General features: G+C 49.2%; 1 protein-coding gene across 1 annotated transcript; it reads left to right on the top strand.

Moving 5' to 3' along the window:
* Positions 1 to 322: 322 nt before the first annotated feature.
* On the top strand, positions 323 to 4220 carry LOC310923536 (class I histocompatibility antigen, F10 alpha chain-like). Its single transcript, XM_083885503.1, has 8 exons — positions 323 to 404; positions 1600 to 1863; positions 2069 to 2344; positions 2518 to 2790; positions 2869 to 2976; positions 3075 to 3110; positions 3230 to 3262; positions 3862 to 4220. Exons 1-8 carry the CDS (start codon positions 329 to 331, stop codon positions 3876 to 3878), a joined length of 1083 nt encoding a protein of 360 aa, XP_083741629.1. The 5' UTR covers positions 323 to 328; the 3' UTR covers positions 3879 to 4220.
* The last annotated feature ends 19583 nt before the right edge of the window (positions 4221 to 23803 follow it).

Here is a 23803-nt window from a genome sequence, read left to right as displayed (position 1 = left end):
CAAATTGCCGTGTCCCCCCCAGTTCTCCACTCCCGGCGCTTTTAAGGGGGTCCCCAGGGGGTCCCAGGTGTTTCTCAGAGGGCTCCGGGGGGGTCCAGCGGGGATCCAGAGGGATCCAGACGAATTCTCTGGGATTGCCCCGTGCGCTCCTCTCTGGGATTGTCCCGCCTCGGTCCCGCCACTTCCGCGCCAACCTGCGAGACCGGGATCTGCCCGGCGACCGATGACGCCACTGACAGAACGGGTCACCATTGGCGAGCACAAAATACCGGTGCCAATGGCGGGGCGGGAGGCGGCTCTGGGGGCGGGGCCGCAGCGGAGCAGCGCGATGGCTCCAGCGCTGGGTCTGGGGGCGCTCTTGGGGCTCCTGGGGCTCCTGGGGGACCCTGGGGGCGCCACGAGAGGTGAGTGGGAACCCCAAACCGGGATCCTCCCCTGAACTTCAATTTACGGGCACCAGGAACCCCCTAAACCTCCATTTCCGGGCACGGAAACACCCCATACTCCCTATTTTGTCTTCTGTGACGCCCCTCCATCCTCTTCTCCAGCAGCGGGACTCCCCTTGTACCCCCTTATCTGGCACCGGGACCCTCCTGAGCCTCTATTCCTGGGCAGGAACACCCCTCTGTACCCCCATTCCTGGGTATCAGAATCTGCTGAACCCCCATTCCTGAGCACGGGGACCCCTCTCAGCGCCCATTTCCGGACACCGAGACCCCCCCGTGCCCCCTTGTCTGGCACTGGGACCGCCTGATTTCCCATTCCTGGGCATTAGGATCCCTTTGAACCCCGAAACGCGGAACGGGAACTCCTCTCAACTCCCATTTTTGGGCACTGGGACACTCTTAAATCTCCATTTCCGGCCCCCGGGACCCCCCGCACCCCCGTCAGTGCTCTGGGACCCCCCCTGCACCCCCTTTTCGGACATCCCGCTTTTCCCAGACCCCAGACCCGCCCTTTTCCTTCACCTTTGCACCCCCCAGATCCCCCAACTTTCCGTGTCCCCCCGTTTTCCGCTCCCGCCGCTTCCCAAACGGGGTCCCGGAGGGTCCCGGCCGTCCCAGGGGTCTCGGGGGGGTCTCAGGGGGATCCAATGGGATCCAGATGAATTCCCTGGAATTCCCCCTTTCCCCCGTCCCCTCCCCCAGCGCGTTCCCTCGGTCTCTTTCTCTTTCCCGTTGCCCAGGCTGCGCCTCCGGGATCCGCCCGCCTCTCCCAGCCCCAGACCCCCCTTTCCCTGACCCAGGGACCCCCTGGACCCCCATTCCTACCTTTCCCAGCTCCCAGACCCCACTGCCCTCAACACCGGGGACCCCCGGACCCCCCTTTGGTGGGCACAGGGACCCCCTGGATCCCCCATCCCGCCTCTCCCAGTCCCTGCACCCCCTTCCAACCCTTCCATAACCCTGGACCCCTCTGAGCCCCCATTCCTGGACACCGGGATCCCCCTGCACACCCTTTCCTGTCCATCCCACCTCTCCCAGCCCTGCAAACCCTTTCCTTGGCCCTGGGATCCCCAAACCCCTTCCCAGCTCTCCCAGTTTCCCCTTTCATTGATCCATGACCCCTCAACCCCCCCAAATCTCTGTGCCCCCCCAGTTCTCCACTCCCTGCGTTTCCTGTTCGTGGCGATGTCAGAGCCCATCCCAAAGATTCCCCCATACACGATCATGGGGTTTGTGGATGGGATCCCCTTTGAGCACTACGACAGCGAGCGGGGCCGGGTGGAGCCGCTGACACAGTGGATGAAGGACGGAGCTGAGCCGGGATATTGGGATAGGGAGACCCATATTGGTGTGCGATGGCAGCACATGTATGCCAGGAGCCTGGAGATACTGCGGGACCGGTACAACCAGAGCAGGGGTGAGTGGGGGATCTGTGGGGCTGGGATGGGATCTGTTAGGCCAGTTTGGGATCCATGGGGTTGGGATATGGATCCATGGCATCTAAGAGGATGGAATGAGACTCTGTGAGTCTCCATCAGACTCTGGGGCTCCATAGGACTGGAATGGGGCTCAGTGGGGCTGGGACACAATTCCATGAGTCTCTGTGGGTACAATCCCCCCAGGTCTCCACACAAGGTTGCGAGTTTACGGCTGTGACCTCCTGTCTGACGGGAGCGTCCGTGGATCCTACCAGGAAGGCTACAATGGGCAGGATTTCCTCTCATTCGAGCTTGGATCTGGGAGATTCGTGGCGGCCGACGGCGCTGCTGAGATCACCAGGAGGCTCTGGGAACAGGACGAGACCAAGGCTGAGAGGTTGACAAATTACCTGAAGCACGAGTGCCCGGAATGGCTCCAGAAATTCATCAGATACGGGCAGAAGGAGCTGGAGCGCAAAGGTGGGTGGGAATTTTAATTTAGGAATGGAGGATTGGAGAACATGGTAATTCCTGTCAGAATTCCACGGGATCTCACCGCCATCCCATTCCAGTGGGAATTCCATGGATGTCTCTCACCCCAATCCCATTCCCATGGAATTCCGTGGATGCATCTCACCGTTATCCCATTCCAGAGCCCCCTGATGTCCATGTGTCCGGAAAAGAGGAACACGGGACACTGATCTTGTCCTGCCACGCCTACGGATTCTACCCCAGGACCATCGCAGTCAACTGGCTGAAGGGGGATGAAATGTGGGACCAGGAGACGGAGTGGGGCGGGATCGTTCCCAACAGCGACGGCACCTTCCACACCTGGGCCAGGATCGAGGCGCTGCCGGAGGAGCGGGAGCAGTACCGGTGCCGGGTGGAGCATCCCGGAATGCTGGAGCCCGGGATCTTCGCTTGGGGTGAGCCTGGCAATGTGGGAATTGGGAATTCCCAAATGGGGATTCCCCTTCCCCTCCTCACCATCCCGCATTTCCCAGAGCCGACATCTGGCGGGAATCTCACCGTGGTGGTCGCTGTGTCCATCATCGCTGCCATCCTCATCCTCACTGTCCTCATTGGATTCATTGTCTGGAAGCTCCAATCCGGTAACACACGGGATGGGGGTCGGGAAGGGGCACGGATCCACCCGGCACCGATCCAGGAATCCTGTGCCACTGACACTGATCCCACTGTTTTTCCACAGGGAGGAGGGACAGGGATGGATACAACATGGCAGCCGGTGAGTCCCAGTGGGGGATCCAGCTCTGGATCCCCTCTGTGCAGATCCCAGGATGGATCCTGGGGTTAATCCTGGTGTGTGATCTGTGCTGGAATCTCATGGATCTTCTCTTTCTGCAGGAAGAGATGTGGGAGCCAACGGCTTGACTGCAGGTGTGGAGCAGGATCAGGGTGGGATTCCAGAGGGGGATCGGGGCAGGATGGATGGACTGGGATCAGGGAGGGATTGTGGATCAGAGCAGTGATCCAGAGCAGGATCAGATGGAATTGGAGAGTGGGATTTGGGCTGGATTCTGGAGCGGGATCTGGTGGGATAGATGGGGCAGGATTGGTGTGGGATGGATGTAGCAGGATCAGGGCTGGATTCCAGACAAGAATCAGGTGGGATGGAATGGAGCAGGACTGGGGCAGGAGGGACGGGGTGGAATCAGGTGGGATTCTGGATGAAGGCAGGATTCCAGTGTGGGATTAGTTGGGATAGATTGAGTGGGATCAGGTTGGGATTCCAGAGAGGGATTGGGACAGGATGGATGGGGTGCAATCAGTTGGGATGGATGGAGCAGGATTGGGGTGGGATCAGGTGGGATTCTGGAGCAGGATCATGTGGGATGGATGGAGCAGGATTGAGGGAGGATTGGGGCGGGTTCAGGTAGGATTTCGGAGCAGCTCCCGCTCTCCATGGGCTCCAGCCAGGTCCATCCTGTGGGATGGGGACAGGGACAGGGTGACACCGTGACCCTCTCTCATCCCAGCAGGAATCACTGCCTGAGCAATCCACGGAGCTGGATCCAGCCCCTTCCTCTTCCCAGGAAAGCCAAGAGCTGCCGGCAGAGCTCATCCTGCTGCTCCCACCCACCCCACAGCTCTTGCTAACGGATCATTTTACCGTTTTCCAATGTTTTAAAGCCAAGATATTCCCAATGCTTTAGTGCTGGTGTGAAATTACCCCTCTTTGGGCAATGAATCCGGGTTCCCTCTTCCAGTGTCCTGCAGCTCCTCTCTAGGAGCCAGGAATGGGAATGGGGACAATGGGGACAGGGATGGGGACAGTGGGAGCAGGGATGGGTGTTGGAAACCAGATAGAAATGTCCCAGGACCCCATGCATGCAGGCTTCGAGGCAGGAAGGAATGCAGGGGTGTAGGAATGCACCCACACACACGAGCAGGTGTTTCTATATAATGAAAAGAGTGTTGGTTTACCTTTGAGCATATAAGGAAGTTAAACTAGAATTTCCCATGCCCTTCTCATTGTAATTGGCCCAGAGCCAGCACAGGGGCACTGGTTGGGCTGTGGAAATGTTTTTCAGAAGCTGTAGCTGCTTCTATTGGCAGCAGGCAAGGTTGTTCCTCCTAAAACGTTGAGTGTTTACGAAGGTGCACAAAGGAGCTCAGGTGCTTTTTAAGGTGTCTTAGCACAGTGTCAGAGGCTTCTCTAACACCTGTGCTCGGCTTTTTCTTTTGTTCCTGTATTGTTTGTTATTTTGTTTTTTATTAAAACTTTTGCTTTAAGATACACACTCTTCTTGCCAAGAGCCGTCTGGCAAATATCATGAAGCCACTCTGGGAGGTTACAGGCCAACCCTCAGGTTTGATACATCTTCAGGGGGCTCATTGCACCCTGGCCACATGTAAGAATGTGTCACAGGGGTTGGTTTGAAACCCTGGGAGAAACTGAGATGCAGAAAGCCACACAGACATGGAGTGGGAATGTAAGTTTTAGTTTTAGGTGAGTAAAAATGTGCCTTAGAGTGCCTTAAGCAAATAAGAGACTGTTTTAGTTGATAGAAAAGCCCTAAAGGCCAGTTTAAAGTTCAGTAGCATTACCTTGCACAAAGTTAACTGAGTCTTAGACATAACCTTGTGAAAACCAAGTTCTACTCGTTTTAAAAAATCTATAACTTTAATAAAAAATAAAAATAGACAATTAGGAGACAAAAAGCAAAACTTTCTCAGCTGAGGGTGCCTGGCATAAAGTCAGCCAGCAGCACCCTTCACTCTTTGGGATTTCTATCTTTAAGGATCGTTGTATTGAATATTCAATAGATGTTAATCAAACATTGTTTTTGATCTGTTTTAAGTATCCCAAATCATTTTATCAAATAGATTTATTTCTGGGTGGCTCTACTCTGTCTGGTAACCTGGGTATAAATTTTCTCTTGAGGTTTTTTAGTTCTTTTCATTTGGATAAGAAAACAGAAAGTTAACAGGTTTTTTTATGAAGGGTCACAAGGTGACCCCCTCTCTCATAACTTCTGGCTTGGTTTAGATGTTACAAAGAAGAGATAAAAACCCTAGTCTTTTACTGTTAACCCTCTGGTATAATCAGAAAATATACTTTCATTACCTCTCTAAACCCTATTAATAAAACATAATACAGTACAATTATTTGTATAGTAGTCATGTTAATATTTGCAAAAAGGCAACTATATAATATGCATTTATAACATTTCCCCTCTCTTGCTTTTATAATTCATTTGGCTTGAGCCATATTCCTTGTTTTCTAGCTTCTATTATTTGTTAATTTTTTTTCACAGATCAATTTTGCTTCTTCAAAGGGGTTTTTTATATTATTTTGTTTCTTTAACACCATGATCTTTTGTCCTGTTTCAGATGTAGTCAATTTTGGGTCTGTGGGCATTTTTACTACTTGCAGGCCTTGAACTACGTTTGTGATCAGCCAAATAAAACAAGGGATTAAACAAGGAAGAAATACCAGTCTAGCAGTAGCACATAGGAGAAAAAACCCCTAGTTTTTCCACCATTCTACTTCCAGTAAGTTATCCTACCAGCTGCTTTTTACCATTGATTCCCACTTTTGGACTGGTACATGAGCTACTTTTCTGATATCATTGACCATATCCAGAACAGCATCTCCGTTGTCATCTATTTTCAAACAACAATCTGATGTATTAAATTTCCCACAAACACCCCCTTCTTCATCTAGTAAATAATTTAAAGCTAACCTATTTTGATATCCTGCGGCCCTTGTTTGGCGTTGTTGACTTGATATTAATTCCAACGCCTGACCAGTTTTGTTTGTTATTATTTCTACAACAGCCTGGAGTCTTATGATGCGGTTCAGCACATAAATTGGGGTCTGATGTCCCCAACTCCCATCCTGTGCCCAGGTGGCTGGCCCATATGTTTCCAGTATGTGTTCAGGGGGCCATTCATCATCCCCCCATTTCTGGAATCCTCCAATTACATCCCTTTTATTTCTTTTTAAGTCCTCATAAACTGGTATCCCTAATTGATCTCCCTTTGGTCCTGGTAAAAGAAAGAATCCTGGTTGTATAATTCCCAAAGTGCAGCTCCCTTTCCACCTAGAGGGGAGTCTTGGGTGTGCTCTCTTTCCACATATCCAAAATAAGGCATCTGGTGCCTTCCAATAATCTTTTTCCTGTTGATTTATATTCTCCCAAAATTTGGATATTTCTGGGATGCCAAAATAAGGATTTTTTTCCTCTATCATTACATCGAAAAATTCCAACTTTGTTATTATATCTACAATTCCCCTCTTTCATTTTGTTTTGAGTCCAATACCAAGTTGGTTCCTCTGGGATTCACCATGTGAAAGTTCTATTGCTAAGTTTATAACTTTTACAGGGATTACTGCTTTAATGAAATTTTTCCCAGTGCTCCAGACATTCTTCCCCTATTGCTGTTGAACTTAAAATCCACCCTCCTGGCTGGTTTTCCCCTTTTATATTTGTCTGGTTCCACTTAAGGAGTTTTACTGGGCCTGAGCTACTGCCTTTCCATGGCCATTCCTCTGACACCAAAGCCCCTCCACAGACCCAGCAGTCGGTTATGTTGAGTTCCTCACTTATCCTTTCCCCCAATTCCACAAACAGATTTTTCCCCAGTCTCAAGGTATCTTTTTCTTTTCCTAGTTGCTGGTCCAGTTTTGTATACAAACCTTGTAGTGAAATTTTCAGAGTTAGATTGCTGTGCTGGCTTTGTCTTTCTGCTTGCCAGTTGCTCGTTTACCAAATCCTGGATTTTATTCCCAATTGTATATGTGAAACAAAATCTCTCCCCTTTTGGACATTCACTTCCCAACCTGTTACCACTTGTTCCCAAGTTTTCTGCAGTCCAATATTTTTTCCCATTGTGCACACAATTACCAACTTGGAAGGGTTATAACAGTGGCTGTTGACATGAGTGTGAGGGATAAAAAAGAAACCTCTGTGTCTTTCCATGTGCAGCTTTCGGTAACACCTGTGACATGACTTTGCTGGTGTCCTGTAAGGGAAAAGACAGAAAATGAGTGACAGGAAAAGGAATAACAGAGGTCCTGTATGGCTTATCCCCCCTCCTCCCAGGCCTGTGGGGTTGTACCCACAGCAGGAGTAGATGATCTTCTTGGTGGCCAGTACAGTGGCCACCCGGTCTTGTCCTCTATTTCAACTGTCAATTGTCAATTCCTCTTTGTTAATTTCCAGGCAAATCCTTTGTGACACTTTTTAACTGTAGTTTTCCCACTGTTCCTCAGGTATTTCCCACTCAACAGGCACCAGTAATTCTCATCCACAGAGCAAAATTACCATTTCAACCGTTCTTATTTCTTACCAGGGTAGGGAATAGATTTGGCACTTGGCATTTCATACAATGAGAGTGTCACTTTAGTGAATTACAATAGCAATTTTTTTATAATTTAAACATTTACATTTAACCCAGCTAGCATATCTGTTATTGTGATGAATCACACAGGGTGTATGGTATGACTCTGATGGAGGTTTTAACTCCTGTTTTCCTTTGTGTAAGTCACAGACTAAGGCCAAAATATGAGAATGCTCTGACCAAAACAGTCTTAATTCTCTTTTTGTTTGAAGTGGAAGTATTCCTCCCCAAGGAGGGTGTCAGAGGTGTCTCAGAACTTGTCCAGGCTGCACTTGAAACCACTGATAGAAGCTTGGCCTTATTTCCCAGTTAGGTTTGATTCTTTGTACCTCCCTTGGATCATTCGGGTCCTCCCAGTTCATCACCCCCCAGTCCCCATTGAAGAGTCAATTTGGTGTCCCCTGTTTTGGATGTTACAGTCCATTCCTTCGGTTCCTCCAGGGGTCCTTTGGTGCTGCTGGCTGGATCCCCCCTCGTTCCCTGCTCCGGGTCACAGCCTCAGGCTCAGCAATGCCTGGAAAGGACCTTCCCATCCTGGAGTTAAAGCTTGTTCTTTCCATGTTTTCACCAGTACACACTCCCCTGGATGGATGTTGTGGATTTTAAAGTCTAAAGGTGTGGTTTGTGGGATTATCCCTTTTAACTGTAAATTTTCAAGGGTTTTTGCAATTGTGTTGACATATTTCTTAACACCCATTTCCCCGAGGTCAGAGGTGGCTGTGTCATGTTGGGTGGTCAGAAAGGGTAACCCAAACATCATCTCATGAGGTGACACTGCCAGGTCTGGCCTGGGTTGGGTCTGAACCCTCAATAAAGCCAAAGGTTGGCATTTTACCCACGACATTTGGGTTTCAATGATTAATTTAGTTAAAGTTCTCTTTAAAGTCTGGTTCATTCCCTCTACCCAGCCTGAACTCTGTGGGCGCCATGGGGTGTGTAATTCCCATTTTATCCCCAAGCCTTGAGTTATTTGCTGTAAGATTTTTGACATGAAATGTGTTCCTCTGTCCGAGTCTATCCTATTAACCATTCCATCCCTGGGAATAATTTGTTCCAAAAGGGTTTTACATCCCACATTGGCTGTGGCTCTGACAGTGGGAACAGCCTCCACCCAATGAGTCAGATGGTCTGTTATCACTAATAAAAACTTCCATCTCTGTACTTGGGGAAGGTCAGTAAAATCTATTTGGACACTTTGAAATGGTCGGAGAGCTAACTCCCCACCTCCTAATGTTGTTTTTCTCATTACTTTTTTATTTATCTTTTGGCAGATTATACATCTTTCAGTTACTTGTTTTGCCAATCCAAAAATCCCAATGCACCCATAATTCCTTAGAAAATGATCACACAAAGCTTGGGAACCCCAATGATTTTTTTTGATGCACGTTTTGTAATATTTAACTAATGAGCAGCTTGTTAAGTAACTGTCTCCCATCAGGAAGTTTCCATTTCCCAGATTCATCTGGCTTTCCTCCTATTTTACTTAATTCCTTTTCTTCTGTTTCACTGAACTCTGGAGTTTCTAATTCTTCCTTATTTGAGGCCAAAAATAACACAATCCTTTGGATCCCCTTCTCTGCTGCATCTTTAGCTCCTTGATCTGCCAAATTATTTCCCCTTATTTCCGAGGTCATTCCCTTTTGATGTCCATTAATTTGCACTACAGCAATCTCCTCAGGCAGTTTTAATGCCTCTGAAACCTCTAGAGTGAGTCCTTCATGTATCAATAATCCCTTTCCCTTTGAATTAAGTAATCCTCTTTCATACCAAATTTTTCCAAAGGTGTGTTCTACCCCAAAAGCATACCTTGAATCAGTATATATGGTTCCTTTCCCACTGGCTAAATATTCCAGTGACCTTTTTAGAGCTTTTAGTTTACAAGTTTGAGTGGACAAGTTTGAAGGTAATTTTCCTTTTTCCAGGGTTTGCATGTTTTTCCCATCCACCAAAGCAGACCCTGACATCCTTTTTCCTTGAAAACACCTGGAAGAACCATCCATACATATTATTTCTCCTTCTAAGAGGGTTTGTTCTTTGAGATCTTCCCATATTTTGGTTTGGCATTGGATAATTTCTAAACAATTATGTGTTAGGTTACTTTTTGGTTCTCCATACAAAAATTGAGCTGGATTTAAACTTTTGTTTACTTCTAATGTCAAGTCCTCACTGTCTATCAGGATTGCTTCCTATTTCAGCACCCCAGACTCTGTTACCCGTTTTTCAGCTCTCTGGTTTAACACATTTGGGCTGCATGAGGTGCACACACAATTAGTTCACCCCCAGGAGTGCTCGGGGCTCTCTTCTACCAGAACTGCAGCAGCTGCTGTGGCTTGAACACACTCTGGGCAGCCGTGGCTCCCTGGGCCCAACACCTTTGATCAATGAGCTGTTGGTCTCTTCCCTCCTCCCCACTCCTGAGCCACAACTCCATGAGCTGCTCCACTTTCCACAGTCACAAACAGATGAAAGGGTTTTTCTAATGAGGGAAAGCTCAAGGCTGGCACTGAGGCCAGTTTTGACTTCAGTCCTTCTAATTTATCATCATCTTCCTTGCTCCACTTTATGTTATCTCCCTCTGTCAATTTTCCATCTAAAAATGTGACTGCCTGTGTATAGCCTTCAATCCATAATCTACAATATCCCAATAATCCGAGTAGATTTCTGATTTCCTTCTTTGAAGAGGGAGGGGGAAAAGATAAAATTCCTGCAGTTCTCTCGGGGTTCAGCTTTTGGCTGCCCTTGCTTATTAAGTGCCCGAGATATTTCACTTCAGATTCTACAAATTGCAGTTTCCCCTTTGATACTCTGAGTCCTTTTCCCCCAGAAAATTCAGAAGTTTCATGGCAGCCTCCCCAACTTCACCTTCAGCTTCCCCTGATAATGAGGGATCACCCGCATATTGTATAACTTGTATTCCGGGAGGAGCGGGGAAAGTTTGCCCAAAGCCCGCGCTGCCCGTCCCGCAGGCCCTTCCCGTGGCCGAGCTGTGGCTCCGCGGGCTCGGGATTTGGCCTTTCAAAGGAAACCGGCCCCGCCCAGCGGGAGCGGCGGTTCCCAAGGCAACGGTGCCCAGCGCGGGGGGTGCTGGGATTGCCGGAGAGGGCGGGGCGGGGGCGGGGATTGGCCCGGGGCTGAGTCCTCCAGGCGTGGGGGGGCGTAGGCGGGAGCTGCTGCCGGAACCACCGAGAGGACGAGCGGCGGCCGAGCCTGAGCACGGAGTCTCTGCGCATGCTCCCGGCACGGGCGGAGCGGCCGGGACGGGGCCGGCCGGAGCAGCCCCGGGACAAGCGGTCAGGGGATGGGCGGCCCGAGCGGCCGGGACGGGCCGGGCCGGGCGGGGACGGGATGGGCGGGGTTTGTGGCGGAGCTGCCGCGGGCCGTGCGGCCGGGATTGGGGCGGGCAGATCCCCCGGCATGTCCGGGGCAGCGATCGCAGACTGCGCGGTCGGGGCTGGGGCCGGCGCAGGGGGAGCCCCGGGCGGAGCGGCCACCGGTGCGGCCGATACAAACGGCGGGGCGGCCGCCGGCACCGGGGCTGGGGCGGGCGGTGGGGCCGGGGACGGCGGGGCGGCTTCTAAGCGCAAATTTCTTGGGTTTTTTTAATACGTTTTTTCTCCAACCTTCAATTCGGCAGGTTCTAGGCCCAAAGTTCCTGGTTTTTTTTTGTTTTTTGTTTTTTTTTTTTTTTTGTTTTTTTTTTTTTTTTTTCCAAAACCCTCAGTTCAGCAGCTTCTTAGCCCGAATTTCTTGTTTTATTTTGTTTTTTTTCCCCAAACCTCAATTCAGCTGCTTCTAAGTCCAATTTTCTTGGGTTTTTTTAATACATTTTTTTTCAAACCCTCAATTCGGCAGGTTCTAGGCCCAAAGTTCCTGTTTTGGGTTGTTTTTTTTTTTCCAAGCCCTCAATTTTGCAGCTTCTAAGCCCACATTTCTTGGGCTTTTTTTTTTTTTTTTTTTTTTTTTTTGCCAAACCCTAAATAAAACAGCTTCTATGCCTAAATTTCCTGTTTGTTTTTTTTTCCCCAAACCCTCAATTCGTCAGTCTTTACGCCCAGATTTCTTGTGGGTTTTTTTTGGTTTTGGGGTTAGTTTTAAACCCTCAACCTGGAAAAAAAAAAAAATTAGGGCCCCCCCCCTCCTTTTTATCCTGTTTCTCAGTGGGTTGTACTGGCAAACCCCCAGCTCCCTTCCTTCAGAGGGGCCCAGCCCCTTTCTTTGGGGCCCCGTCCCCACCCCGGGGTCTCTCTCAGTCCTTTCATCTCTGGCTTCGCCTCCGTCCTGGCTCCTCTCTGGCCAAAGGACAGACACGCAGCTCAGGGAGCTCCAGACTGGCTTTGTAGAGCTGGGAACCCCAGTCCACGTCTCAAACTCACATCTCACACCCCGTAACCTGCTCCCCTAAGAAATACTCACAGTCCTTTGTTCTTTCTTAGGTCTTTGTGCACAAGATTTTTATGGAGCAAAAATACCAGGGTTTCTTCCAGAGCTTCTTTATCCCTTTTTTTCCTTTTGCTTTATTGTCTCCCCCTTGCCCTGGGGGTATTTAACCTGTGATTTCCAATCTACACCAGAGGAAGCAGAGCAAGGCTGCTAAAATCAGCTGGGCCCCTCCTGCTTTGGATCCCCTGGGGCGTCAGAGACGAGGTAAATATCCTGAACTGAGCCCCCAAATTGTGAAAAACACGATTCACTTTTGTTAAAATTTTAAAAGTTTCATAATAAAAAATAAGACAATAAGAGGCATATGAAGCAAAAGAGATTCCAGATGTCTGGGTACCTGGCATCCCACACCAAGGCACACAGGCTAACAAAGGATCTTTCCTTTCAATACCATGGGTTATTGCATATTCATAAATTTTGGACATGATTTAAACCCTTCTTTGGACTTTGGGTAAAAAGATTTAATTGTAATTTTTCTCCCCCCACCATTCTTTCTTGCAAATAAATCTTTCCAGTGGCTCCACAAAGTGGCAAATCCCTTAATAAGGAGGCAGTAAATTCTTCCTTGTGGAGTTCTTTGGTGTCCTTGTTGTTATCTCTATGAAGATAGGATGATGTGAGGAATTTCTTAATTGCCTCTCCCACTTTAAATTAGTTACAACAAGCATCTGCTATAGCCTAAAAACTGTATTTATCACACTACTAAAAGAGACTATATTAATACAGCATAACTTTCTAACATAACAGATATAGTATTCATTTTAATATTTGCAAAAGCCAGTCATACAATATGCATTTATAACACCCAGAGTGTCCCCAGAGTGTCCCCGAGGCGTCCCTGCCGTGTCCCCAGCGATCATGGATGGCTGTGAGGTGTGACAATCCTGGTGTGGGGTGGTGGGAGGGGAAAGGGGGGAACACGGCGGGTTTTGGGGGTCTTAGGGGAGATTTTGAGGGGTCCCACGTGGTGTTTGGGGGGTCCCGGGTGGGGTTGGAGGGGTCAGGGTGGGTTTGGGGAGGGTCCTGGGAGAATTTGGGTCAAGGGGGATAGTGGGGGGGTGGCAGAGGGGACAGTGGTGGTGGCAGTGGGGTGGCAGAGGGGACATGGGGGTGACAAAGGAACAGAGGGGCCAGCTGAGCCCTCCAGGGAAGGGACAAAGGAGACCCCGGAAGGGCACAGGGGCCACCCCAGAAGGCCACAAGTGCCACGAGGTCCCTGTCACTTCCCCTGTCCCCTCCCCAGATGTTGACGTCCCAGGTGGACATAATGGCAGCCCTGGGCGAACTGATGGCCACCATGACCGCACCACGCAGGGACATGTGGCTGCTCCTGTCCCCAGAGACCCTGCACACACCCCTGAGGAAATTCATCCAGACCCTCCAGGACACCCTGGAGCACAGCGCTTTCACCTGTGTGGCCCTGGCCGCCCTCACGGCCACCCCAAGTCCCACCTGGGCTGATGTGAGAGCCGCGGTCAGAGCCTGCCGGAAGTCAATGTCGCTGCACTTGAAGAGCTTCATCTGGCTCATTAAGCAGGTCATTGAGCTCCTGAATACCTGGAAGGACGAGGCCACTGCCTGGGCTGAGGACCTGTGGGACAGTACTGCCAGCTGGGGGACAGCTGGGCACAACCTGGTGGCCGTGGTTGGGCAGCCGCCAGTGGCTCCAGCCAAGGATGAGATAGCCTCGGCAGCGGCCACACACAATGCTGGTGTGGCAGTGGCCACCAATGAGGCTGCAGCAGCCACCAAGGCCATGGAGGAGGCCATGATGGCCGCCAGCCAGGTGGGGGCAGCTGCCAGGAAGGGACATTGGTTGGAGGAGGCCCTGAGGCTGCTGGGGCGCTTGGTGGTTGTGTGTAGCAGAGTCATCAAGTTCCCCTGGAAGCTGATGTACCAGCTTGGGTGTATCAAGGCTATCCTGAAGGGGACGAAGAAAGTGTCCCCCAAATTCCTCAAGGCCTTGGTGGTTGCAATGGCCAAGGTCGAGCGGCTGTGTGAGGCCAATGCCGACATTACCAAGCATCAACTGCTGGGGACACTTTGGGACATCTACAACCTTCGCTCAAGCCCTGGCTCTGTTAACCCCGTTAGCCCTGGTGGCCCTGTTAGCCCTGGTGGCCCCGGTGGGCGCTCGGTGGCCAAGCGGTGCCAAGAAACCATCGAGGACACCTCGGGGCTGTGCACAGAACAGCGCACAGCGCCATCGTGTGGCGAAACACGTAATGGCAGCTCAATGATAGGAACACCTGAACAACCCGACGGTACCTGGGGAAAACCCGAGCCAGGGGCAGTTTGTGACACCACCAGCCATCGCCCAAGCCACCCTGACTTATTACCTCCAGGGATACGATGTGAACTGGCAACTTCCAAATTGATATATTCTTTTAAAACCTGTTGCCATGAATGCCTTCCCATAGAAGTTACTGGTATTTCACAAGAGAGACAAAGCCTTCTAATTATAGGCAAGGACAATAGCAGAACTCTTGGACCTTCAGTTATTCCACCTGTTATTTCAGTAAATTGTAACAAAGAGCTGATGGTTTTAGCTCCTGCTCACGAGGTTCCACTGGTGATTGAACCGATAGCTATTGCTACTGCATTGCCAATGAATATAAATAAGGGAGCTGGATACAGAGAAATACCTTCTGAGGGCTTTAGTTCAGCACCTAATGTCCGTTGGGTAAAACATGTCACCAATGAAGACCCAGAGCTGGAGTGCAGTCTGACATACGGTGATAAAACAGTTAAGATTATAGGAGTGCTGGACACAGGGGCAGATGTCACTGCGATTTCTCGTGAATTTTGGCCGAGAGATTGGAATCTGGTGCCACCCGAGTATCTTCTCGCAGGGTTTGGAGGAGCTACAGCATGTAAGCAAAGTGAATCCATGATTACTGTCACAGGTCCTGAAGGAAAGACAGCAGACATCCGTCCCTACGTCGTAGAGGATTACTTAACAGTATGGGGGAGAGATGTGTTGTCCCAGTGGAGAACAAAGATGGAAGTGGATTCTTAATGGAAACCACAGTGACGCCTCCGCAGTTATCATGGAAAACCAATCAGCCTGTTTGGATAGATCTGTGGCCTCTTGAACAGAAAAAATTGAATGCAGTCAAAAAATTAGTGAGCAAACAGCTACGAAAAAGGCCTCATCGAACCCACAAATAGTCCCTGGAATTTTCTAGTGTTTGTCATTCACAAGAAGACTTCTCTGATTCCTGGGGATTGCTTCATGACTTGAAGATCAACAAAGTGACAGAAGACATGAGGCATTTACAATCTGGATTTCCTTCTCTTTCACTGATTCCAAGAGACTGGCCCCTTGTTGTCATTGACTTAAAAGATTGTTTTTTCAACACTCCACTGCATCCAGAGGATGCTCCTCGACTTGCCTTTTTGGTTCCAGCCATCAATAGAGGAAAACCACTGCAAAGGTACCACTGGACGGTTTTACCACAAAGAGATGCAAAGGAGCTGCAGCCGCTCCGGCCCCGCCAAACCCGAGAACGGCCCCGCGGCCGGTCCCAGCGAACCCCTGAGGGGCCTCTTCCATCCCGCTGGTGACTTACCTGGGCTCATAGGGACCCCTCTGACACTGACAGTGGGATCCCCACTCTGAACAGCAGCTCCCCCTGAACAAAACGGATTTGAACACTGCAGGAATTTAGACAATTTCCTGCAGCGCTACTGCGCATGTGCAGCACAGCCGCCCGCACAGCAAAATGGCGGCTCCCTGCAAAGACCTTCCGTACAACAAAATGGCCGCTCCCTGTGTTTTTCCGTGCAACAAAATGGCGGCACCCTACACGGAGCATGCTCCCTGCTGCCAGCGCCATTTTGTAACCACCGAGACTCACGGCCTCCAACTACAGCGCCACCTCTGGCCCCCATGCCCACTGCAGGGTCAGGTGGCCCCGGAACACCGGCGGTGGAGGTGCCGCGGCTGCGGCCAGCCCTGGAGGTGCGTGGCCCCGGGGTGCCGCCAGCGGGGGTCCCTGTGGCTCCCCACAGCAGGAGTCACCAGCCATGGGGGCGGGTGACCCCTGGGCATGGCCAAAGAGGCTTTCAGCACCCCCACCATCGGCGTGAGCCTGCCATGGGGAGCAGCCCTGCCGAGGTTCCGGCTTCTTTTCAGCCTCTGCCAGTGCCGGGATTGGAGCACGGGAGACGCAGTTTTGGTGTTTGGACTCAGGATTTTATTAATTCTTATCTGCATTACAGCCTCACAAGCTGTGAGTTCTGCACACTAACTCGCTAAACACAAAATGGAGAGTCTCTCTCTATCCCTACCCACTGTTTCCAAGTACAAATCATCCAGTGAAAAAGTGGCACTCAAATTATTTCTATTTTTGACCCATCCCCCGTGGTCTGCAATGAGGACTTTATTAACCAAAGAAACCACCCAAACCCATGAACAACAAGGTGAAGAAGAAGTTGTGTTTCTGCAGGTACAGGACCCAGGTGGATTCCAGTGGAGAACGTGAATCCAAATCAAGCACAGGAACACGCTGACAACCCCAAGAGCAGAGAAGCAGCACGCAGACGTGAGCTGCACAGAGACTGTAGCTGATGGCAGACATCTTTTGTCCCATGTGCCAGATCTGTGAACCCTGGGGTTTGTATCAGTGTAAAAAGTGTGGGAATCGTTGGTATCGTAGAGCTCTGTTGGCACAATCGTGGTGTACATGGTGTTATGATTTAGAATCCCAAACAAAGCACAAGGCCATTGAATTTTTAGTTGCAGTGGGTCACAATGAAGAAAATAGCCCCCATCTTCCTGTTCTTAGGGAGGAATGTAGGAGGGAATTTTTGACAGAATCAAAAGAGATTCAGATTTGCTGAGTTGAATGCAAACAAAATAATTCAGTGCCTTCTATCTGGCTGGTCCCAGGTGAAATTTGTGGAAGAACCAAAGAAGGGAATGTGCTGAGAGATGTGCTTGGAAATAAGAAAGGAAAAAGAAAGTGCCTTAAATCAAACAGTGTGAAGTTAAATCAGATATCATGTTTATATCTTCCTATTTTGTTTGCCTTCACCAATGCAACCTTACCTGTTGGTCAACCAAAGACCAACACTTGTGGATCAGTAGTGTTGTAGAATACCTTTGTTAGAGAATAGTTTAAGGGAAATAAGGGGTTCAATCGAATGTTATACTTTTTTGCGTGCTTGCTTTTAGTAACACAAATTTGCCAGTTAGTCAGCCCAAAACAAATGTCTGGGTGACTTTAGCCAGTGCATCAGGTTTAGATGCTGTGTGTCTGTCCAATACAACCCCAGAAAAGCCATTTTCCACCTGTCTGGTTGGTGTGCCAGTGGACGCTTGGCCAATTCCAGAGAAAACTGACAGAGCCATTCAAGGTACACTCCCAGGATCATCCACATGGGATTTTTGGTCCCCAGTAGGTGCATGGAACTGGTGGGTTCCTCACCTTCCCAAGGCATCTCGTGAACTTGAAGCATTGGAGATCTTTGGTTCTGTAAACATGATTTTTTCATGCCAGATTTAACTCTACAGGGAAAGATCAATTTTTGGTTAAGGATGTTTGTCCTTAGCACTCTGTATAGAAAAATGAGATTAATTGGTGTAACCATACTTCTTTAGTTCAGTCTGCATTTAATGATAGCCCCTTTCAGTTCCCACAGGGAATGTTTTTCATTTGTGGAAACAGAGCCTGGCCTGCTATTCCAGCACACATCACAGGTGGGCCGTGGAGCTTGGGGAGACTTACTCTGCTAACACCTGATGCACAAATGTTTGCCATCATGAGACATAAAGGAAACAGGCTTATCCATCAATGCAATTTGGACTGCAAAAGTAGTTTTCAGCCCTGGGGTTTTGGAAAAAGGTTCTCAGCATCTCTTTTATTAGCACAACTCAGTTCAACAGTAGCACTAAAGCAACTGGATTGACTGGGGTGTTGGCTGAGTAAGCAATTCAGTGCTACCTCCCTTGCATTAAGTGATGTGTTAACAGATGTTAAACATGGTAGACAGGGTCACAATTGACTTTCCCTTACTAGCACGTGGACATGGGTGTGAAGATTTTGAAGGGAGGTGTATGGATTTTTCTGGTCACTCAGAATCTCTTCATAAAAGCATACAACTTAAAGAAGGTGTATCAAAAATTAGAATTGATGATGGGATTTGGATAGATAGTCTATTAGATGGAATTTAACATGAAGGATGAAAGAGCTTTTGAGAATGGGTCTATACATTTTCATCATCATCATCATAGTTGTGCTGATAAGGGTGCCTTGTTTGCTTCAGTGCATTCGACAAATGATCAGTAAAGCAATCAAGAGAGTCTGTATGGCTCAAAGAGAGAGGGGAGATGCTGGCATATAAATCCCCCTGGGCCAAATCCACACAGGCCCTAGAGTGCCCAGAAATGTGAGGACTGAGTTAAAACCTTCAGAGAAACTAAAATACACAAATCCACACAGACATGAGGTCGAAATGCAAGTTTAGTTTTAAATAAATAGAGGATTTTTAAGTGCCTTAGCAAATAAGAGCTTGGATCAGTTAGCAGGAAAAAGACCTAAAGTCTGGTTTAAAGTTCAGTGGCATTGTTTTTTGCAAAGTTAGTTAAATTCTAATCATAACAAAACCAATGTAGTCCTGCTAAACATTCCTGGGTAGAACAGACAGAGCTACATGAGTAGAATTTGTGTAAGAAATTACAAATGTTGTCACACATCAATCTTAGCTTAGGATAGGCCCAACAAGGCAATACAGGACTCTTGTTTCAACCTGTTTGGCCAAAACTAGAATAAAATGCACTACTTTGAGAATGCTAGCAGGCTCAGGGGAGACCGATCACAAGTGCCACTGTTGTTGCTTCTGCGGCTGCTACTGATAAGACAGTAGATAGATATATATATAGATATCTATAAAAATATATATGCACTGATAAGACTCAGGGAACACAGACTACAGGTGCTGTTGCTGCTGCTGTTGCTGCTTCTGCTTGGGACTTAGAAACTTGTAGGAATGCATTTCCACACCCAAGGAAATGATTTGATTTAAGGAAAAAAGTTTTGGTTTACCTTTGAACAGAGAAGGAAGCCGAGCTAGAAAGTTCCGTGCCCTTCTCATGGGCATTGGCCCAGAGCCAGCACAGGGGCACTGGTTGGGCTGTGGAGATGTTTCCCAGAACCTGTGGCTGCTTCTATTGGCAGCAAGGCAAATTGTCCCTCCTTAATCATCCAAAACTTGAGAACAAGCTCAGAGGTGCTCAGGTGCTTTTTAAGGTGTCTTAGCCAGGGGTCAGAGGCTTCTCTGACACCTGTGCTTGGCTTTTGTTTCTGTACTGTTTGTCATTTTATCTTTTGTAAATAGTTTTGTCTTCTGTTAAAACCTCTTTTTGTTAAAACCTTTGCATTACAAAATACACTTGAAGAGCCGTCTGGCAAATATTATGAAGCCACTCTGGGAGGTTTCAGGCCAACCCTCAGGCTTGATACATCTTCATGGGGCTCATTTCATGCTGGCCATGTGCGAGACCATATCAGAAACTTTATGTTCTTTATTTTATGAGACTTGATGCTCTTTATGAAACTTTATATGAGAAGGCTTCCTGCACACTGCTGCTGATAAGATGCCACCGCTCCTGCTGGGGCCGTGGGGACTTTACTGGCTTGAGCTGTGACAGTCTCTGCCTCCATGAGGCTGATTTAGCCGTGCAATAAAGGACTTTGCTTTTACAACTGCCCATCGCCCTTGTCTTCAGTGAGGACACCCCAAAAACCTGACACACGATGGCCCCAGTGGCCGAGTGGTGCCAAAGAGCCATCGAGGACATCCCGAGGCTGCTGCGGGCACAGCGACGTCCCGTCATCGGGGCGGTGACGCTATCAGGGACATGGCTGGTGTCACTTGTCCCCTCCCCATGTGGTGTTTGAGACAAATTTGGGGAATTTTCTGGGAATTTTGACTGAAACTATCCCAAATCCTGATGAGAATAGGGTGACGTCAATGGTGACACTTGGGGGCACTCAAGGATGCTTAGGGAAACTTGGGGACACTGAGAGACGTGGGGGCAGGGGGTGAATGAGCCCCCTTCAGTGCCTTGCAGGAGAGGAAGCCGACCCAGGTTATAAATTACAGTCGAAATGACAATAGAAATTACAATAGAAATGACAACATAAGTGACAAAATACTGGCTTTTGCATTAATGTATAGATGTTTGCATATTGTTATTGATCACAATGATTTTGATACAGTACAATTTATAATTCCTTTCAGCTGCTTTTTGATGAAACATAACCTATCAGTTTATGTGTGCACTGTATAGTCTACAGAAATGGCATTGCAATAAATCAATTTTATGTCCTAGGCCTTAGCGAAATATTAAAACAGAGACTGCACAATGCTAAAATGCTTTTATATTAAAACTATTTGAACTAACTTTTATATTATAACTAACTCAGAGAATGGTGTTGTCTCAGTTTGAAAGACAAGTGTTTGCCAGGGAAAGCCAGAGCCTCCCTTGGAATTGAGAAGTCAAACCCTCTTCCTCCAAATTATAATTTAATTCAAATTTAATTCACAATTTATAATTTTGAAATAAAGTGACTCTCAGGAAGTGGTATGGGGATAGAAATAACAGTTCTTTACTGGTGTGTATCACCAGACAAACAAACAACACCAAGCACAGCATTAACAATAAACAGGAGCAGAACCCAGGAACAGCTTCCCTGAGCGCGGCACTTTCCCCTTTGGTGCAGTTCCGGGCACGGCCAGCAGGGGCGCTGGTGGCTCCCGGTGGGCGGGGCAGGTGCGATGATCCCCCCGCGGCTGCAGGGGGCGCTGTGGGGCGGGCTCGGGGAGCGCGCGGGAATGGCGGCTTTGTCCGAGCCGGGAAGGGATGGAAGGGATGGATCAGAAACTGCGGAGCTGTGGCTGAAAAGATGGAAGGGATGGATCAGAAACTGCGGAGCTGTGGCTGAAGGGATGGAAGGGATGGATCAGGAACTGCAGAGCTGTGGCTGAAGGGATGGAAGGGATGGATCAGGAACTCCAGAGCTGTGGCTGAAGGGATGGAAGGGATGGATCAGGAACTGCGGAGCTGTGGCTGAAGGGATGGAAGGGATGGATCAGGAACTGCGGAGCTGTGGCTGAAGGGATGGAAGGGATGAATCAGAAACTCCAGAGCTGTGGATGAAGATGCAGAAGGTCACAGCAGGCAGGGGGTGCGAGCCCACAATGTACAGAAAAGCCTCAAAGCAGCACAAAAAAAGTGGCAGCGGAGAGGCAGGGCTGGTCCAGCTCCAGCAGGACAGGAGAAGGTGAGCTCAGAATTCCTGGGCACACGAGCAGATGGTGGTAGATTTCCCAGGACCAGACTTGGTGGTTACAGTGAACTCCTCCCGCAGCAAGCAGCAGCCTGGCCGTCCTCTCTGAAAGCTGAGAGCAAGAGACGGCATAGCTGCCCCCAGCCCCTGTCCTTTTCCTGCCCCCAAAACTCGCAGAATCTTCCCCCTCGAGAGAAACTGCCAGTGACAAAAAACAAGTGTAGCCAGGTGCTACAACTGCTCTCCTTTGGCCCTTCTGTTCTGCACCCAGAAGTTAAAGTACCCATAAGTACCCAGTAATTAGTCTTCTAGCAACTCATGGGAAAGAATTCTAGAAGTAAAAAAGAAAGAAATCTGACCCCCAACATACATCCTTCCCTAATACAGGCCCCACTCCAATGTCAGAGCCAGGTATCTCCCCCCTGCCAGTAACTCATCTCTCAGGACTGGAAGGTGCCCCAAAAGCTCCTCAGTAACCCCATCGCCCCAAGCTCTTCATGCCAACATGTGGCTGTCTCATTGCAGAGCCCATCCCAGCCATCCCACCTCTCCCAAACACAGCCCCGTTCTTGGCGGGGCAGAGCCGCTGCCGGGGGCATCGGTGTGTGCAGGGAATCCTTTATCCCCTTCGTGCAGCTCCAAGTTCCCGAGGGCAAAGCCCTGGGTTCTGAGGCTGTCCTCCTCCTCCCCAAATTTGTTTAATACCCAAGTGTGACAAGCCCGTGCCCTGTGGCAGCAGCCGGTGCCGGGACAGCCGCGGGAGCTGCGCTAATGCCCCGCGGTGCCCGGGGGGACTGAGGGGATGGCAGTTCATAAGGACCCTCCATGGCCCTTGCTGTGCATGAGAATGCCACAGTGCTTTCTCTGGGTTTTTAGTGCCTGGGATAAATTTCCTGGGTTTTCTGGGCTCTGGGGCCTGAGGAGGCGGCAGAGGGATCCGCGGCCGGGTTTGGAAAGTTTGCAGCGACCCCAGCCCGGTGCCCGAGGGCTGAGCGGAGCTGGTTGGGAACACCCCGGTCGTCTCCGTCGCTCAAAGCCGCTTCCCCAGCTCCGGCTGCCGCCTCCGCCCAGCCCCGGCGCGGTCCCGCGGGGTCACCGCTCGTCACGGAGCTGGAGGGGTTCGATGGGGCCTCGCCCCGCCCGTCCCTCGCTGTGGCTCCTTCAGTGACACCGGGCGGCCGAGACCCTGTGGTGGTGTGACTTTCATAATGAGTTTTATTGTAAGACACTTGTTCTTTGTACCCCGGTTCAGTGCAGTTCTAGTTTTAGTTCCCCTTTTGTTACAAGTTGTAAGCTTCTCCCCCAACCTTCCTGTTACCCCAGCCTTTAGAGGGGCAACACGTTGTGACGTGGGAGTGGACCTTGACAGAGGACAGCAGGCAGCAGCTTGGTGAAACATGGAAAGCTCTTTATTATCTGACTCCAAAGGCTTATATACATTTTGTACAGTGGGCCAAGATTGGCCCAAGGAGGTTACAACCTCCTGACTCCATTGGTCAATATGACCATCAGTCAAGCTCTCTCTCAGAGAACAAGAATGCAAAACATAGAGATAATTTCTAAGAATACTATATTGTTTACATGAAGCAGCGTGAGAAGCTGCTGCAAAGACTCAAACACTTTGAAACCAAGAAATGCAGGGACGACATCTCACCCTTTTTACCTTAAAAAAAGAAAAAAAGGAAAAAAGAAAATGAACTACAGTTCAATTTCTGTTCCCATGGGAGGACCAGTGGTTCCTCCTCTGTTGACCTTCATTCGGTCACAGTTTCTTGCTTTTCACATTGCAGGGTTAGTGAAATTCTGTGGCACCTGTAAGATGCTCCATGGCATGCAAAGCCTTTGCCAATTAAATTTGCGGGGTTTCACCCTGCATTCCCCATTTTTGTTTTGAAGAACCAGGCCTCTGTGGCACAACAAAAGGTTCTTCAGCAAATGGAACAAACAACATTGCTGACTCCCTTTAAATTGAACAACCCATCTGTGTGCCATGTCGACCACAGAATTTGAATCCGTGACTAAATGAAAAAGTTTCGGGGAAAACTGTGGAAATGCCATGACAGCAGCCCCAATATCAAATGGGCTGCCCATCCTCAGGGGCTTCCAAATCTTGCCCTCAAAATCATCCTTCCAAGGAACACTGGCCTATCTCATCCTCCCAAATCGTCTGTAAAGACAGTGGGCCCTTGCACTAAATTTCTGAATATTTTTTGGGCCACAAAAAGAAATCCAAAGGATTCTTGCCACTTGCAACAGCTCATGGCTCCAGAGCATTTGGCAGAAAAACACTGCTTGCAAAGCTCCAATCAAATTCCTCCCAAAATACTGAGAGTAT

The sequence above is a fragment of the Zosterops lateralis genome, assembly GCF_965231275.1.
Source record: "Zosterops lateralis genome assembly, contig: HAP1_HAP1_SCAFFOLD_96, whole genome shotgun sequence".
NCBI classification, from domain to species: domain Eukaryota; kingdom Metazoa; phylum Chordata; class Aves; order Passeriformes; family Zosteropidae; genus Zosterops; species Zosterops lateralis.
The sequence above is the reverse complement of the archived record's forward strand: the minus strand, read 5'-3'. Positions and strand labels throughout refer to the sequence as shown.